Genomic DNA, 16,748 nt, shown 5'->3' with positions numbered 1-16,748 from the left:
GACTCAAATAGGACAGTAGGCAACAAGTCAGTTGCCCTCTGGTTTAATAATGATCAAAACTGATGACTAACACACAGTCTAAAATTTTAGTTGATGATACTGCGATGTAGAATACCCCAGCACCCCTGTTAGTTTGGCATTCTTCACCGTTTAAATAATCTGTATATCATTTAACAAGTAAATTCATAGTATTACAAACATTTTAGCAAAATGTCCTCTAGAAATACTACAGACTCTGACATGTTGAAAATTTGGACAGACTAACGTGGATACCCAGCTAGTGCACTGTTGATACATTATACACTACAATAGTGCTCTCCTGCCAAAAGCATGCAACCTTCTCTGGGAATTGTTAAGGTCTATTTATTTAACAATGCTCCATGCTAATGCTGAGGCAGAGACCGCTGATTAATAAAAGGCACTTCACAGCCTACTTTACAGGCTTTCCACGGCTATTCCATTATTTTCTGAGAGTGTGGGTTGGATTTATTACAGAATGGTAGTTGGTTTAACACAAAGAAACAGACATTACTAACATAATTCATTCAGAAAACAGATAATACATTATAATTCTTGAATGGTTCCCAAAAGTTGAAATGAATGAGGAAAAACAAAGTATTCAAAAGACACATTGGATTTTCAGTGAGCTCTCCAATGTTATTGTTGGAACTGTCCTACTGAGGCAGTTTCATCACCAGGAGTACAGAGTGTATTGCGCTATGAGCGCATTGGAAGTAATCACTAACAGGATATGCTGATCCTCAGCAGCAGGGGTATCCTTCTTAGCCAAGGCTGCTATGTTATTGTTTTGTGACAAGATGATACAATTTACATTCATTCTTATGAAAATAATTAGAAAATGGTTTGGAAGAAAACTTATACAGTATAAAAGGAAAAAAAAAACCCAAGGTCTACTGAATGTCAGTGTGAGAAGCATTCTTTGTGCAATCAGACCAGCTCGGTTAAGTGAATGGAACTAGGCTGAAAGTACTGGCTACGGTTTTATTTGTCTGTTTTGATGGTCAGATGTTGCTAATGTGCATGGAAGTTATTATCAGTGACTGGGTATAAGTTCACAGATAGTCAGACAGTAAAGTCAAATGTACATATTAAAGAACATGCACATGTTAGGGAGCCATATATTACAGAATGGAAAATGTTCTCATGAGTGAGAAAAGAGAAAAAACAGAAAACCTCTGGTCTCATAATTGCATATGCTGCTGTAATAGATGGAGCAAAGCACTCAACATTATTGTACACGTAATGCTGCTCCCTTGGCTTAAAAGTTTGACATATGGTGAATGAAGAATACTACTGAATTACTCCTTACCAGAACATGCAAGCAGTATGAAAGCCCACTGTTGTTAGACTTTGGGGGTTTTGGTAGCTGAATTGTGTATTGTGATAAATCATTCTGCTCTACTTACCCTAGGAGAAGTGCATGTGCTGCAAATATTTAGCTGCGGCCAGTTTGAATGTACGGCACAATTTTGCTTGACATCGTATAATGCTAATGTAATTAAATTACATTAATTGCACAATCGCCATTCCGGTCGAAGGCAAGAAGTACTTAATAAAAGCGCTGATAGCCTGTTGACATTGAGATCCAGTGTGTAGAAATCAAAAGGAGAGATGCTTTTGTTCAGAGGAAATACTGTCAGGGCAAATAAGGACGAGAAGGGTAGTTCAGCCAGGGTCACTCAGAACAGGGCTGAAATTCTAAGTAAATGGAGCAGAAGAGAAATATTATGAAGCTGAAGAATAATCTTCATAAAGGAGCTGCCATTGTCTGGGAGATCTGCTTTCACTATGCAAAAGGGCACTATAACTAGGCAAAGTGATCCGAGACATTCTGTTGGAAGTTCTGTAGCAGAGCAGGTGGACCCCATAGCTATTGACACTGCCAATACCAAAATGAACCCTACAGCAGCACCAACACCCCACAGAGGAGTCGTGGCTCATTACCATGTTAGTGCATAACAGCATATGTGCAACAAGAGAAAATAATAATAATTTGAAGGGAGTTTTTTCACGTAGACGTTCATCTAAAACACATTTTGTTGCATTTTGAACAAAACCAAAAAAGATCATATGTGTGTGTTTTTTTGCATTTAGTATAATGAAACTGAACGTACTGTTGCACTAATTTCATATGCAAGCTTTTAGTTGGTTACATGAGCATATTTGGCTGTTCTTATCTAGAAAAAAATCAAGCACGCAATGATCAGATTTGTGTCATGATTAATGTTGTCATTATACAATGAAATAATGTTTCGCGATCCTCTCCTATGATTCATAAACTCATAAGTTTATTTCCTTTCATTTCAGTGGTGAATTCTTTTTTTATAATGACTTATGGATGAATCACACTGAGTCTCCTAAAATTAAATAAACTTCTCTGCAAAATAAGTAAATGAATAAATAAAATAATTTTTTTGTATGATATTTCTCAGTAAAACAGCCCCCCCCCCCCCCGTATACACCTAATGTTTGTGGAGATTTGGTCCTAGTCATTTCTGCACACACATTGCTTTTTACCCATAAATAAGTATATTCAAATTTTAAAAAATGGTTTCCGTTCTCCTCCTCTGAGGGTCAAACCATCATTACTATAATCCAAAATGTATTTTTACACCCTCACCAATCAAACGCATTAATCAAGAGGCCAAATGTATGATTGTGTTTAGTAAAAAATGGACCAGTTTGCCTATTTAACTAATTTCCCTCAAAGAATAGCATATTCTGTCAGTGCCGATGTTTTTGAAAGACAGCAAATAATGTTCTATTATTCAGGTTATGAGAGTACAGCTCCTCCCCTCTGTTTGACAGAATCTGCCCTGAGCGGCTATCTAACACAAAGCTGCTGACATTCCAAATACTAGTGAAATCCAGAGAGCTTCAGTATGTCTTCTGCAGTGGGCTAGCAATGATGAAATATACATTTCTCCACATACGTGTTGACATGGATGTGCTGGATAAAGTCTGACATATTAGTAACTAGAATGCAAGCTTATCAATGTTGTGCTCCATCCATTCCTGACAGTTACTGACAGCAAGGTTTATCAAAACAACACTTTGTGTCAAGAAGTTTCACAAAACACACATACACAATATATTTGCAGGGATTATGAATGACAATATATGAAGTCCTGTCCAAAGTATTGCAACACTGACTTTTTTGGAGTGCAACAAGGTCATCTTTTTCATCATGATTATATTGAAGATGACTATATTAAATTATATTACCAAGATCATCAACAAATTCCATGACATTGTTTTAAGCTTCACAAGCTTGGAGGACAGTACATTGTATTAACAATGCTGACTTTATTACAGAAGAATTTCATTAAGAAAGTCAACACAGCAGGTAATGTAAAACTGGTATTGGCCCTGAACTGGTCTGAACTAGTCTTTATCTTTTAATAAGACATCTCAGGAGTGAAGGTCTGTGTGTGTGACCACCCACGATGAGATAATGATATATGCTGTTTAAAACAGAGCTTTAGGGCAGATTTTCAAAAAAGTATTTCTCCAGGGTCATTCTTTTCTTTTTCTCCAATGAGACCATATCAGTGCTATGAAAATGAATATCAGCAGCATTTTCTCAAAACACTGCAATAGTTAAGAAATGTATTGCCTGAATGCAGATAACAAGAAGCAATTGATCCAACTTGTGTCATTACAGAAAGGACAACCCTTGCTCACTGGATATAGTTAATTTAATGTCAATTTAATTGTGTAATTTCAATGTTTAATTTCAATAGTGCCTTTTACAAAAACGGGTTGTGTCTACATATGTAAACTAGAAAAGCAGAGAAAATAAAGGCAAATGCTCAGCGCATAACAACATGTGGGTATGACAGTATTTATTCTGTCAAAAATGCACTTGGTTAAATGTGCTGTTATGAGACATGCTTAAAACATCAAAGCACTGAACATTTGTGTGGAATTTCTAATGGGCTTTAAGAAGGGTTAAAAGAAGCAGAACATTCCAGAGAGAAGAAAAAGAGCTTCAATTATGTACTGTAGTAGAAATCTAAAATGAATCGTAAAGAAAACTGGATACAAAGTATTGGTCTACATTTCTGAAACCCATGGGATTCTTTTTTGAGCATTTTATTGCAACTGTCTGCACAAATCACACAGATGCTTGAGCTACGGATGCCAATGCATATAAAACCTTTAAAAGGAGAATCCACCCCATTGTCTGGTTTTTTCTCCAAAACTGCACATATCTTACACTTTCAAATATTCTTTATGGTGCATTCCATGAATACAGAGGCAAGAATCCCGTTTTCCAAAACTCTGAGCTAAGAAAGATAAGAAGGGCCATTAGTACCCCACTGTAAGTTCCAACGCTAGTCTCGTAGCACCTGACTCATTCATTTTTACCACCAGTCATCTTTACAGAGGAGAAGGCTGTCCACTCCCAAACAAACATGGCTACATGTAAGGAAGAGAGTCAATATTCACCTGATGAAACTTACTTTCACATACAGCCTCACTGTTTTATCATTTTACATGTAATCATTGATTAACTATTGTTTATATTTACTTGGACATATAATATTACACTTATAATATAACGTATATGGTACTGCTGTAAATATACCTCGATATAATAAGAATATAATAAAGATGCCAGTGATCAGCCAGAACACAGTATTTGACATGTGTTAGCTAGGCTGAATTGTTAAGTTCTGTCAAAGTTAATGTGGTCACACCCTAATTTGTCAGTGGATGGTCATAACGTTCAGCCATGTCTAACATATTATCTTAAACTTTAGGGAATGGAGGTTGTGTGTTTGGTTTGTTCTAATGCATATGCCGTACTTTCTGTAAGCAATACTGAATTTGCCACTTGAATTTTCCAGTTTTATTGAGACCAATAAAACTGGGTCTAATGTCAAAGTCAAACAACTTTGCAAAAGATTAGGTTTAACATATACCATGAATTTGGACATATTCTTTTGAAACAAAGAGACGCAGCTGAACTATATTAAGAATTAATAATTACGGCATGTGTTATATACATGACTGGGAGAGGGGATACTCAAGGCATGAGTTTGTAAGTTGTAAGTTTGAATTGTAAGAGGCAAACAATGGCCTAGACCAAATCAAAGAAACATAACAGGGGTTCATGCATTTCAAATCACAGAACTGAAAATAAAACTAGATAAAACAAGACATTTTGAAAATGCATGCATCTCACTGCACACAGGAATTTTGCATCTGGTTCCTCATCACACTTTGTAATTAGCAAATGCTCAAAAAATTTATTTGGTCTAGGCCCCCAAATGAAAATGAATTCATGACCCACAAAAACACAAGCACAACACAGCATGCTCAGGCAGCATTTAAGCACCATTACACGGTCACTGTTATCCACAACACCACAATGAAATCTAAAGATGGAAGGAATAAGAGGAACTGGAATACCTGTACATAAAACCGGCAAGAGCGCTCTCTTTTCTGCAGCTGCAACCCCAAACAATTCATTAGTACAGGTATGCATGACATAACATTAATTGCAAAAAGAGAAACAACATCACCCATGAATTTCATTCATTACCGGGTCTCTGTTTTACATAAACTGCATGCAAATTAATTATTCTTCCCCTCAGAAAACATCAAAACAATCAAAAGAATCTTAATTGGCACAAAAATCAGCAATACAATCCAACTGGGGATTAAACTCAAATGTCAGCTTTCATTCAAGTAGGGCTGTTCAAGGTTGTAGAAAAAGTACTACCTTTTTGAGTATTAATTTTGACAAGAATTAAGGTAAAGCCAGGATGTTACCAGGTTATAGCTCAAGGAGGATGGTATTAATCTTAAAACAAACACGTCTTATCAGGGAATCTGAGATAATATTAAAAACAGCCAACTAATAAAGCCGATGGTTTCTCAAATATTCAGTAAACTAAGAGACTAAGAGACAATATATGGTAACATGAGTTTGCTACCACATACCTAGTATAAAATATCTTGTTTGTGTGTTTTCCAAAAGCAAATTAATGTCTATATGCAGCCTGTTTGGCAAAGCATGTTGTTAGCTCTGCACCAACTTTATTTTTTGATAACAAATGTTGTTTGCTGAAAAATGTGAATTAACATTAAACATTAAATCATATCCCTCCATTGGAGCAAAATATGGGGAAATGACTGCACCTTATTTCATAACGTTCACTTAACTTTGACACTTGAATGTTCAAAGACTATGTATATCATATATGTATAACTTATTTATAAAGTGCTTGGGTTGTATCACAATCTAAACAGGAAAGATAAACATTTTGTTTGCCTTTCACTGTTCTCGACAGAAAGCTAATGTGTTCTTGATTTGCTATAATTTGAGCCTTCTTTACATGTAAGCACTAGCTTCAAGACTGGATGTGGTCCCATTAGTGTTCCTCATGCCTTTGATCATAAGGGGCACAGATCTTGGCGTTTGCCATCTAAACCCAGGCTTTGTCTCAAAGTGCAACACATTACGCATGCTATCAAAGGAATATTTAATTCAGATGGGTCTTAGCAGACCTTATTGAAATAACAACTCATGCAGTCAGTAAACATTGTTTGTTGTAGTGTGTTGCCACACAAGATGATGGGAATATACATGATGACCTTGAAGATGTTTGCAAGATGAGGGAAAAGGGAATCTTATTATATTGAAGATTGTAGTGTGACTAACAAGAGTTATTCAATCTGTAATTTCTTCATTGAGAAAACAAGATAATTACCTTCTTAGTTTCAGAGCATAGGCTGTTCTTCTGTTTTACTGAATGTCAAAGTATTATTATTGCCATTTCCCACTTTTTGGTCAAGTTTTAGGAAGAAAAAACCCCATGAAATATATTCATGCCTATGATTGGAAATTTTGGACAGTCAAACCTGAAAGTTAAAATCTAACAGGGATATAAACTATCACACAAAATATATTATATTATATATTATATGTTTCTGATGCTGATGTTCATGTTTTACATTTTATATTTTTCAAAGCATTCACTACGTTGTATGAGTAATTAGAGTAAATCAATACATCTTGGCTTTGGTCTGATAACTTTTAGCAACACTGGCCTCCTGCTATTCACTCTATGGCAGTCAAATTTGAGTGGACTCTCTTCTTCCCCCTTTCATCTAGTATTCTGTCTTTGTCACTATCACTATACGAATGAATGTCACAGTCTGGTTTTTTTTTTTTTTTTATAAGGGGGGGATTTAATTACATGCTACCTCTTTCTTTGTCAAGGACTTAACATTTTCCCATCTCTGGTAGGATCCAAAGTGAGGAAGAAAATGACTGGTTGAGAAAGCAAATTAATGAGTTACCTAGCCTGTCCATTGGATCAGTGACTTGTGTCTCTGATTTCCATGCTTCTGAACTACAATTAATGCTCGCGGTCCTAAGGTTGCGGGGTAGGACAGTTATCATCAACAACAAGGGACAGAGAGATCTGGGTAAGATCCCCTGCTATAGGTGCCTGCCTGCATAGTCTTCTTTTACCGAGACTGTGGCCGTGAAAAGCAATGCAGGATACAGTCAGTGTCAACATAAGTGCCACTCCTTTAGACAGCCTGATGAGGTGTGCTTTAACAGTGCGCGCAGTGAGGACCCAGCACCACGAGAGCATGTTGGGTTTATGATCTGTCAGATTTCATCTGCACTGCACGAGTGCCTGGCCACCGTCACAGCCGCGTCTCCACTGAAGAAACAACATTTAAAATCTCAAAGGGAACATCTGGTTACAGGAACGAAATAAAGTTTGAAAAGCAATTTAAAAACAGGTGTTCATGTTCCAGTACAAGCGAAGCTGCTCAAACAAATTAATGGCTGACATTTTAAATTTCAGTGATGTTTGTTTTCCATTGGCTGCGTTGTGGACGGAATGTATTATTTTAACATAACCGCCTGGGTGCCTTAGGTGCAGTTGACTGCAGACAGCAGAATAAAATTATTATTTCTGTGACAAAACCCTGCAATCCTGTATCAGGAATACAGTACTGATGAATACATTTCACACACCAGTAGAAAGGAAAGAACACTGTGTATACTTGTTCGGAGAAAACATAAATACCCGGCTTTCTTGGTTGGCATTTGGTTGGAGTTTTTTTCTAATTTTCTTATGAATGACGCGAGGCGATCTATTATATTTTAGATATGTTCGGATAATTTGTTTAGCTGTCAATCACAGCTGGAAAATCATTACGGGAAGATTTATATCCAACTATCTCATGAATCAGAGAGCCTATTTTCATCAGTAGACAGGAGGGGGAAGAAAATTGCATCAGATAATCCTATATAATAGTGACAGGCAGAAGACATCACCATTAAAACAATTCTGTACTGTTTAGGTTAGACTGTCCATGTGGTCACTGTCTGGATAAAACAATAAATACAGACATACATACATAATGGCTGCAGCCATCATCATTAAATACATCCTGACAGTGAAACTTAAGTTTATTCCTTATTTGTACCTTATTTAAGCTGCGGGCAGCACTGTCCTTTCCCCCGGGGGTGAGGTTCCTCAGCTGGACATCTAGCAGGTCGACCAGTTGGCCCATGGCTTTGACCGTGTAGGAGATGTCCCCAGCGTGGATGTGACTCTTGGTTTGCTCTGAAAGTTCCCTGGCAATGAGGGCCGCCGTCTCCCCAGACTTCAGCTGACAACAGCACAGAAAGCAAAGATGTCAACACAAAGTCTTCTCCACAATTGCGTTTACAGCCTCAGATTTATGTGTACAAATATAAAGGGTCTGTTTTCTCTGCAATGTTGCCTACTGTAAGGAGTTTTCTTCAAAGAAGCAAATCCTTTTTAACATTAAACTTGGCAATCATTTATGGAAAATCATTTGGAGCAAACATTTTTTCCTTGGGTTAAAAGAAAAGAACAATATTTCACATTTTAAAAGGCCATTTGACTGATATGATTCCATACTGGATCTGGTTCTTTTAAATTTTGTTGAATTTGAAACAAAACAATAGCAATTTCAAAACATTCTGACATAACCAATGCAAACTACTGCAGAGGAAGGGACCTATTTTTATTCTAAGCAAAATTTAATTAAAAATCTCTTGAAGCTAAGGACGAAGTCGCTATTTGTTAATGAGGTTCTCTGTTTGCCCCAAACTCCCTCTTTGTAGTTGCTTACTCTGTCTCTTTGCTTTTAAATTACAATGTATATCTCTGCAAACCAGAGGGGCTAATGAGTTAGAGAAAGCCGCTTTCACATAGTAATTTGTTGGAGGGTTTAATTTATGTTAAGTCATTTTAATACTGTGGTCTACTGAAGCATGTTTAAGAATTATCTTGTCAATTTGTTTTAAAAAAATCATCTAATCAATGAGCACCTTTACTGATTAGCTTGATGTTATGGTACAGATGTAGACTTTACATCTTGACTTTTTCAGCTGCCTTCCAGCAATACAGATATATAGATCATCTTGTGACAGGACAGCATCAAGATTAAAACTGATGAACTAAATGTATTTCTTGAACTGAAATCAACAATGATAGAGAAAAGTATTTCAAAAGTTTTCTCAAGTGCATCTGGTCAGTGCAAATCAGAACATTTCCCTCACTCTAAGTGGATTAAAATTAGGTGACAGGCTGTATAATGGAAAAAAAAATCCAACCAGTGCTGATTTTTTTGAAGTACATTAATGCATGATTTTAGTCCAATTCTAATATGAAGGAGTATAATTTTACAAGGTGCTCTAGAAATGCAATCAGAGTACATTTTATGAAGCTTCAGGAAGCCCCTTTTAGTATAATTTCCTGTGCTTTTGGAGCAAAACTATATAGAGGTCAAACGACAATTTGTATACTGACCTCCTATACATGATTAATAGATCACTTTAATGAATGCACAAATACCTGCAATGCAGGTTCTACTTGATTGATGCGCCTATCACTTGTAATCATTGCTTCAGCGTTTATTAGCAAACCAATTACACAGGATTCCTTAATTGGTCTTTCAAAACAAAACAGCTCCAACAAACTGAACAAAGTCTATCAATGAGGTTGCGTCTCTGTTAATGAAACAAAAAAGACAGAAGTGTATAGTGCAAGATTAGAATCTGGGTTATCGGTCAGGTTGATCCTCGTTTAATTCTGAGTCACCTAGGCAACAAACTGAACTGACAGGTACATCGCTCATTTCTAATCCCCCTAATAAAGATTAATAATGCTTTTGTTAATATTTAATCTATGTTCTATAAATCACTCTCTTTGTTAATGAGGTATTTATTGGCAGACTTTCCTTCCCTCAAAGTACTTTTTTTTGGTTTTGTGTTTTTTTTTTCCATTAATGACATTGGCAGTTTTTTTAAGTTGTGAAAGAGCTGACAAATGTTTTGGGATTTATAATTGAGTAAATGTTTGTCTTAAAAACAATGTTTGTCTTTATGTATAAAAAAAATAAAAGCTTGCTTTTACGTTAGCAATATTCCTTGCACTGAAACAATAGGCTGACCATATATTGTTCTCTTTTTGTTTTATGTATATTACCTTCTTATAAAATTGGAAAAAAAAAAATCACATAACTTCCGTTATTTCAAATCATTTCCTTAATTAATAATTTCTGGAACTGATACTGTTACCAGTGGACCAAACCAAAGAAGTGCTGTGTGAAAACGGGGTACTCATATCTGATGGACTAGTATCAAATTTCACTACATAATCATCACTTTAACAGCCGATCTGGGGCAAGAGTTTATAAGCTTGCTCTACATTCACTGTATGTTTTGAAAGAAGAATGCTAGGCCGGCCAGCCAAAGTGAAAATTGTGTGTGGCGGGTGACTGACATGCCTTACTTATCTTACAGCCTACAGCAATAAATATACATTCAAAGGCTTATTGCCTAGCAAACCAGATCATTGTGTAAGAAAGTTTGATGGAACATATTTAGGCCCATATACTGCAATATTTGCTATATTGCTAATATAGCCTCCCTTCAGATACATTAGCAAAAGACACTGCCTCCCATCCACCACTCACACGCATGAATCTGTTTTGTAAGTAGAATATTGTTTTTTGGATTACAAATTGCCAGCCCCTACTTCCTTAAAACAAACCCCCCCCCCCAACACACACGGCATTGCTTCTCTAAAGACCTAGAGAGACCCCTGATGTAGGACATTTTAAAAATTGAGGCCTATCCTTTGGTAAAGCGCACCAGCAGCGGGGAACATTACAAACACACACATATAATTACATACATATATGTGTATGTGTGTGTGTCTTGCTGTAGCTTGAATAACAATGACCATTCAACACATCCACCATACACCACATTACAACACAAGGTAACATTTACACACTTGTCCAATGAGGATGTAATCCCCTTTAGGCTTACAGTGTACAAAGGAACTCCACAGACAGAGAGAGGGAAATCAAGAACAGATATGGAGTACAGCTGAAACTCTTCACTGTAGGAGCTGGAATCCTCCCTGGTAAAGGCCTTCATTGATTGTGAGCTTTAAAAACTTACTTTCTGTGTTATATGGTTGACCCAGGGGGAGGTGCAGTTGCTGAGGTCTGGCCCTTGAGGATCCCAGAAGCCGTCAGGTGCCATGCACACATATGTAGCAACCCCTGCAAGACAGACAAACAGAGGCAGAAGTGGCATTACAGGAAGTGGCAGGAAGCCTAATGTCTGCTGAAGTGCCCTAAATTTAGTACTGGATATAACTGTGCTCTTACGGAAGAAAAGGGCAGCCATTCACATGTACAAGGATGAACATAAGGACCACGCTCCAGTTATTCACAGCCAGAGGGAAAGATTGCTCTATCTCCACAGAATCACCGTCATCCTCTTAGTTTGGGGGTGATTCTGCGCTGAAAATCTGCATGTTTGTCCTAAAATGATATTCTACACTAAATTGTTTTCATCTAAATCAAATTTTCGAGGAATAATGTAGCTGCTCTGCCTCATCTTTACCTCTAGTCTGGTACAGGAAAGAATTCACTACATAGGAGGGGGCTTCTAAATGGTCCACTTCATTCCCACAGCCTAAATGCTGTGTTCATAATTACGAACAGGGATCAGCCACTAGATGTGTTTAATGAACTGTTAGCAAATATACATGGAATTGAGTCTCAGTTAAGGTTTAGAACCTAGATTTTATTGTAAAAGGTCAATGGTTTCTTCCCTATAGGAAATCCCTTCTGCATGGTTTCAATATTAATAGAAATGCTGCCTATTGTAACTCCAAATTAGTTTTTAAAGTTTATGTCAAAATGAGAATAATGAAAGGTGGATTATACTGGAGCACAATACAGTGAATTGTGCTTTTAATACTGACTTTCCAGAATGGATTTCCAATGAATTTTACACAGTACAGCTACAGATAAAACCTTTGGAGGCCACACAAATGAATCCTGTCAACAGTGTCAACAATTTTATAATATTTTATGATCGAAATTCCCACTGACATCCTAACTATATCTTTTTTTTTAATAACACACAACATTTCTTTCATGTCCTTTTTGGACCGATTCACATGTCTATCAGATTGGAGCTTGTCCTGAGAGAGGGGTCATGGGATTCAAAGTGAAGCAGTCAAAAGTTTAAGTGTGTATTTTTATCGCCCACAATCTGTGAAGTATCTGAAGTGCGACATCTTTGAGAAGCAGTTCTGGGGAACAATCTGTTGTTATCTTGTGAAATGCCACATTCATTGTTGGACCCTTCCCACAGATTTGAAGTAACTTGTTGATAAACTGCTGGATGATAGGTTTCAGTCATAATGATGCATTTGTGGTATTTTCTCTCAGTGATACTCAACAAAATCATCATAATTTATGGCTGGACCAAAACCATTGACTTAGTGCATTGCTAGTGATCTTAACTTCAACATTTCAATTTCTGTGCTGTTTTCACAAATACATTTAAGTGGTCAAATTAATTTATATTTGTATTCAACACTCCATTTGATTCTCCATTTGGCAAAACATTACAGAAGTTCTTTCACCAAAATAATCATGCTTCTATTCTCACACTCTTCTAGACTTATGAATTTGAATGAACTTGCTCACTTGTTTTTTCAAATGTTCTGCCTTTGGATTATGCTTGCCACTCTACATAAACTGTTCATTTTAGTTGCCAGAAAGCTGAGGAAGAAACATATATAAGAAAATATAAGAAATCTAATACTGCCAGCCATGAATGCTAAACATAAGGCTTCAAAATTAGCTGAATATGAGACGGGCATACAGCAATAAGAAAAGAAAGCTTGAGTGTGATTTGCGAAAACCTCCCTTTCAAATCCAGGGTTTTGGATTAATTATGTTAACTGCATGACTTATTGTGAAATTAAACCCCAGAGAACAGGCTTAAGGAAAAATCTCTTCCGCTCCAATCAACTAAATTCTGTAGTGCTAAAACTGTTGGAGATTATGTTGCCTCCATACAATAAACAAATTCATGACTGTGAACTGCTGTCATTAACTACAACTTCTTATTAGTTAAGTTGTTCTCAATAACACATAAATAAACCATTGAAAAATATATATTTTTCCCAAAGATTTAAATATAAACAATAATACCAACAAAACAAATATCTGTCAGCACAATGTGCTCTTACCGATAGTTCCTGTAGGACATGGCTGCTTAGCAACCTGTCCTTGTTGTGTTTGGGGCCACAAAATATCAGACTCCTCTATGGCATTGCAGTGGTCCATGCCGATGTTGGGCAGTTGAGAGGAGGGTGCTGGCCGTGTCACGATTTCTGGTACATTGCCCTCTGCTGGTGCCTGGGTGGTAGTGGTCCGGGTTCGCTGGCTGGCAGTGGAGGTGGTGGTCGCCCTGGTGGTGGTGGTAGTGGTGGTGGTGACCGGGACTGATCTTGTGGTTGTTCTTGTCGTGGTGGTGTCCATGAAAACAAGCACTGAGGAGGATGATTCTGTGAAAAGTAGAACACACACAAACAACTGAAAAAATGAATGAACAAAAAAATCTATTTATCTATCTACATTATGGGATGAATGCAGTAAAACAGTAGGCTGAACCAATGCAAAAAGAAGGGCATTCCCCCCTTGTTTTGTTCTGCCATGCTTCATTTGTTTCTGCAATTTTCTTTCATCCCACAAAAAGTCTCACGCTCACTCTTAAGGGGCTACTCTTTTTCATCCCCCTGTCAGTTTAAGCACATAGTTCGCACTGGCTCAATTGCACTTGACAGGTATCACTTGAATTTGCAGGCTCAATTTGCGCAATGTTACTGACATACACCTACAGCAACGCGAGTCCGCATCCACACCAATTTCCAGCCACACAGGCTTCACAATGCCTTTTGCTTATAGTTCAGGTATGAAATCAATACCAGCTTTCTCCTTATTTAGGGGTAAAAGGGCAACACAGCAACGCCCTGGGTTTTATTCACATTTTGACTATTTGCTTCACTACAGAGGTTAAGAATTCAAGGAAGAGTGTGATTCCACATGCACCATCTGCCCCTTATCCCCTCTGTAGCATCCAACTGCGTCTGCACCAGTCATTTCAAGGAGAGCTTCAAACCCCCTGTGTTTCTGATTAGAAATAAGGATCCAAATTAGTTTTGTTCCAAGGGCATTATGAATCCGGATGGCATTGTATAACTGCTGCTAGAGGGCAAGGAGGGTAAAGATTCTAAGCAGAGTTAGGTAAAGCTGAGGCCTCTGAGTCAGGGTGCAAAACCAAGAATACACACCACTTGAGATCATTTACAACAATCCTTCCATCACACCAGGACTTACTTTTAAAATAAGTACTTTTTTATGATATGGAACTCAAATACATTTTTTAAGGGAACACTCCTCTACACCAAACCATTAGGGAACATATGTTGAAACAATCCCTGCCAGGCTGTCAAAAACACTGAAATATTTCAGTATATTTTAATATACTGAAATATTTCAAAATAATGAAATTCCAGAAGAATGTTGAGATCAGACTTGAGTTGTAGTACACCATCACACTTTTGTGGTTTGCCTAAGCACCTTTTGAGTTACTAACATATCATTATGATGTCAACAAAATTAACAAAAATTATTTCATGAGAAAGATGCTCCTCAATATATAAATACATTGTACCAATTAAAAATTCAGGAGACAAATGCACCTTGATAGATGTATGTAATATGTATTTAGATTTATTTTTATTAACTGACAAAATTAGGATAATCTGGACACCCTGCATCTCTAAGGAATAAATGTTTGTGCCATGTTTTTACATCACTGTTAAGCTGTTATGAGAATCATTTAACCAGTTTACATTTATGTATTTATTTATTCATACATCAATGGAATCACGGGTATTAAGTTAAATATGACAGGACATATTATCTGTGCATGTAAATCTTCAGAGACCTTTGACCTTTGTATGGGAAAATAATGAGAAATTCATCTTTCAGACTGAAGGTGCATTGATGTCCTGCAGTATACAGTGTGTGCTAATGATCCAGTTTTTTGGAGCTTTTGGATGTGCATGAGAAAAATGAAAGAATGCCACACTCAACACAAATGCAAATGTCAAAAAATAAATATTGGCAACAGATGTGAACATTCCATTCTGAATTTAAATACTTAATTCAGTATTCAGAGCTATAAATATACAGGACATTCGAATGGTCATGCATTTGGTATTAGATCATCAGCTCTACCAGAGCTTCCTGACAATCCTTAATACCCAAAAGAAGCCCTTGTCACAAATATTTCTTGACATTTTGCATGATGGAGCTTCAGAGTAAACAACAGATGATTCACAGAAAATGGATATATGAGGTTTGTCCTTCCACAGGGATGTTCAGCTGGGGTCTTTATTTCTGCAAATACCATGCATGCCTATGTTGTGATGAGAAAACATACCTTAAATTGCATGGGTGATACATTACAGAGCCATTGGTGCTGGGGAAAAACAGATCATGGAACTGTGGCGTTCATTGTTAAACAAGACAAAATAGCTCTGTTCTGAAAACAAAGGGGACCAGTCCTACACGCAAGACACAAAACAGACAGTCTGGCCCCTGGGTACAGGGCTTCATAAAATGTCAGAACAGATGGATTTAAATTTAACCAAGTTCAACAAAGGGAGACAACACAGTTGCCCTGGCTAGCCCTGGCCGAATTAACTAGCTCGCACAGTTTATATAGTGTTACTACATTGCTCCTCCTCTTCATCCTCACCTTTTACAAGTTTCTATTATAGGAATTCTTTCAGGTCTTCAGCCAAGACTCCTTGCCAAGGATGTGCCTGCTGACTCAACTGATATCCCCTTATCCAACAACTAGCTTCAAAGTTCCAGGACCACAACTCCTGGCTACTCAGTACCATCAATCTGAGCCAAAAGCTCTGGACATTTTTTTTTTATCTTCCCTGCTGCATTTTTCTTGTGTCTGTGTCCTCTGTCCACCTCAGGCAAGACTTTGAACTGTCCCCCATATTCTATTGCTTTTCATCTTGTCTGACTGAAACCTTTATATATAAATTCTGCCAATACTTTAACAGTGTGACCAAAATGTTGCGAAAATTGTGACTATTAAATTTAAAAGCAAAGATACCAAGGATTTGGAAATTGAAATGCTAAATTAACTCTCAATCATCATTTGCCCTATCAGGCGAGCCACTGGCTGGTTCTACCTAACTGACACATTTCTTCCTTGCCCCAGGCAAGAGAACAACCATTAATGTTGAACCCCATGTTAAAGAAGACATATTCTTCCATTCTTAAGTAACATAATATAATGAGTCAATTGTAGA

The 16,748-nt window shown here is 37.2% G+C and overlaps 1 protein-coding gene across 6 annotated transcripts in view; it reads right to left on the bottom strand.

The window, feature by feature from the left end:
• The window catches only part of LOC118792928 (adhesion G protein-coupled receptor L3-like), a 190,802-nt gene that overhangs the window by 48,740 nt on the left and 125,314 nt on the right, over positions 1 to 16,748 (bottom strand). For all 6 annotated transcript variants that reach the window (XM_036550779.1, XM_036550780.1, XM_036550782.1 and 3 more), the window contains exons 8-11: positions 13,596 to 13,913; positions 11,501 to 11,604; positions 8,485 to 8,670; positions 5,440 to 5,478 (exon numbers count right to left, since the gene is read on the bottom strand). In XM_036550779.1, coding sequence (XP_036406672.1) covers positions 5,440 to 5,478; positions 8,485 to 8,670; positions 11,501 to 11,604; positions 13,596 to 13,913 — 647 coding nt within the window. The remainder of the gene's footprint in view (positions 1 to 5,439; positions 5,479 to 8,484; positions 8,671 to 11,500; positions 11,605 to 13,595; positions 13,914 to 16,748) is intronic.

This window comes from Megalops cyprinoides, chromosome 18 (genome assembly GCF_013368585.1).
Source record: "Megalops cyprinoides isolate fMegCyp1 chromosome 18, fMegCyp1.pri, whole genome shotgun sequence".
NCBI classification, from domain to species: Eukaryota; Metazoa; Chordata; class Actinopteri; order Elopiformes; family Megalopidae; genus Megalops; species Megalops cyprinoides.
Note: the sequence above shows the minus strand (reverse complement) of the source record. Positions and strands in the feature narration are given on the sequence as shown.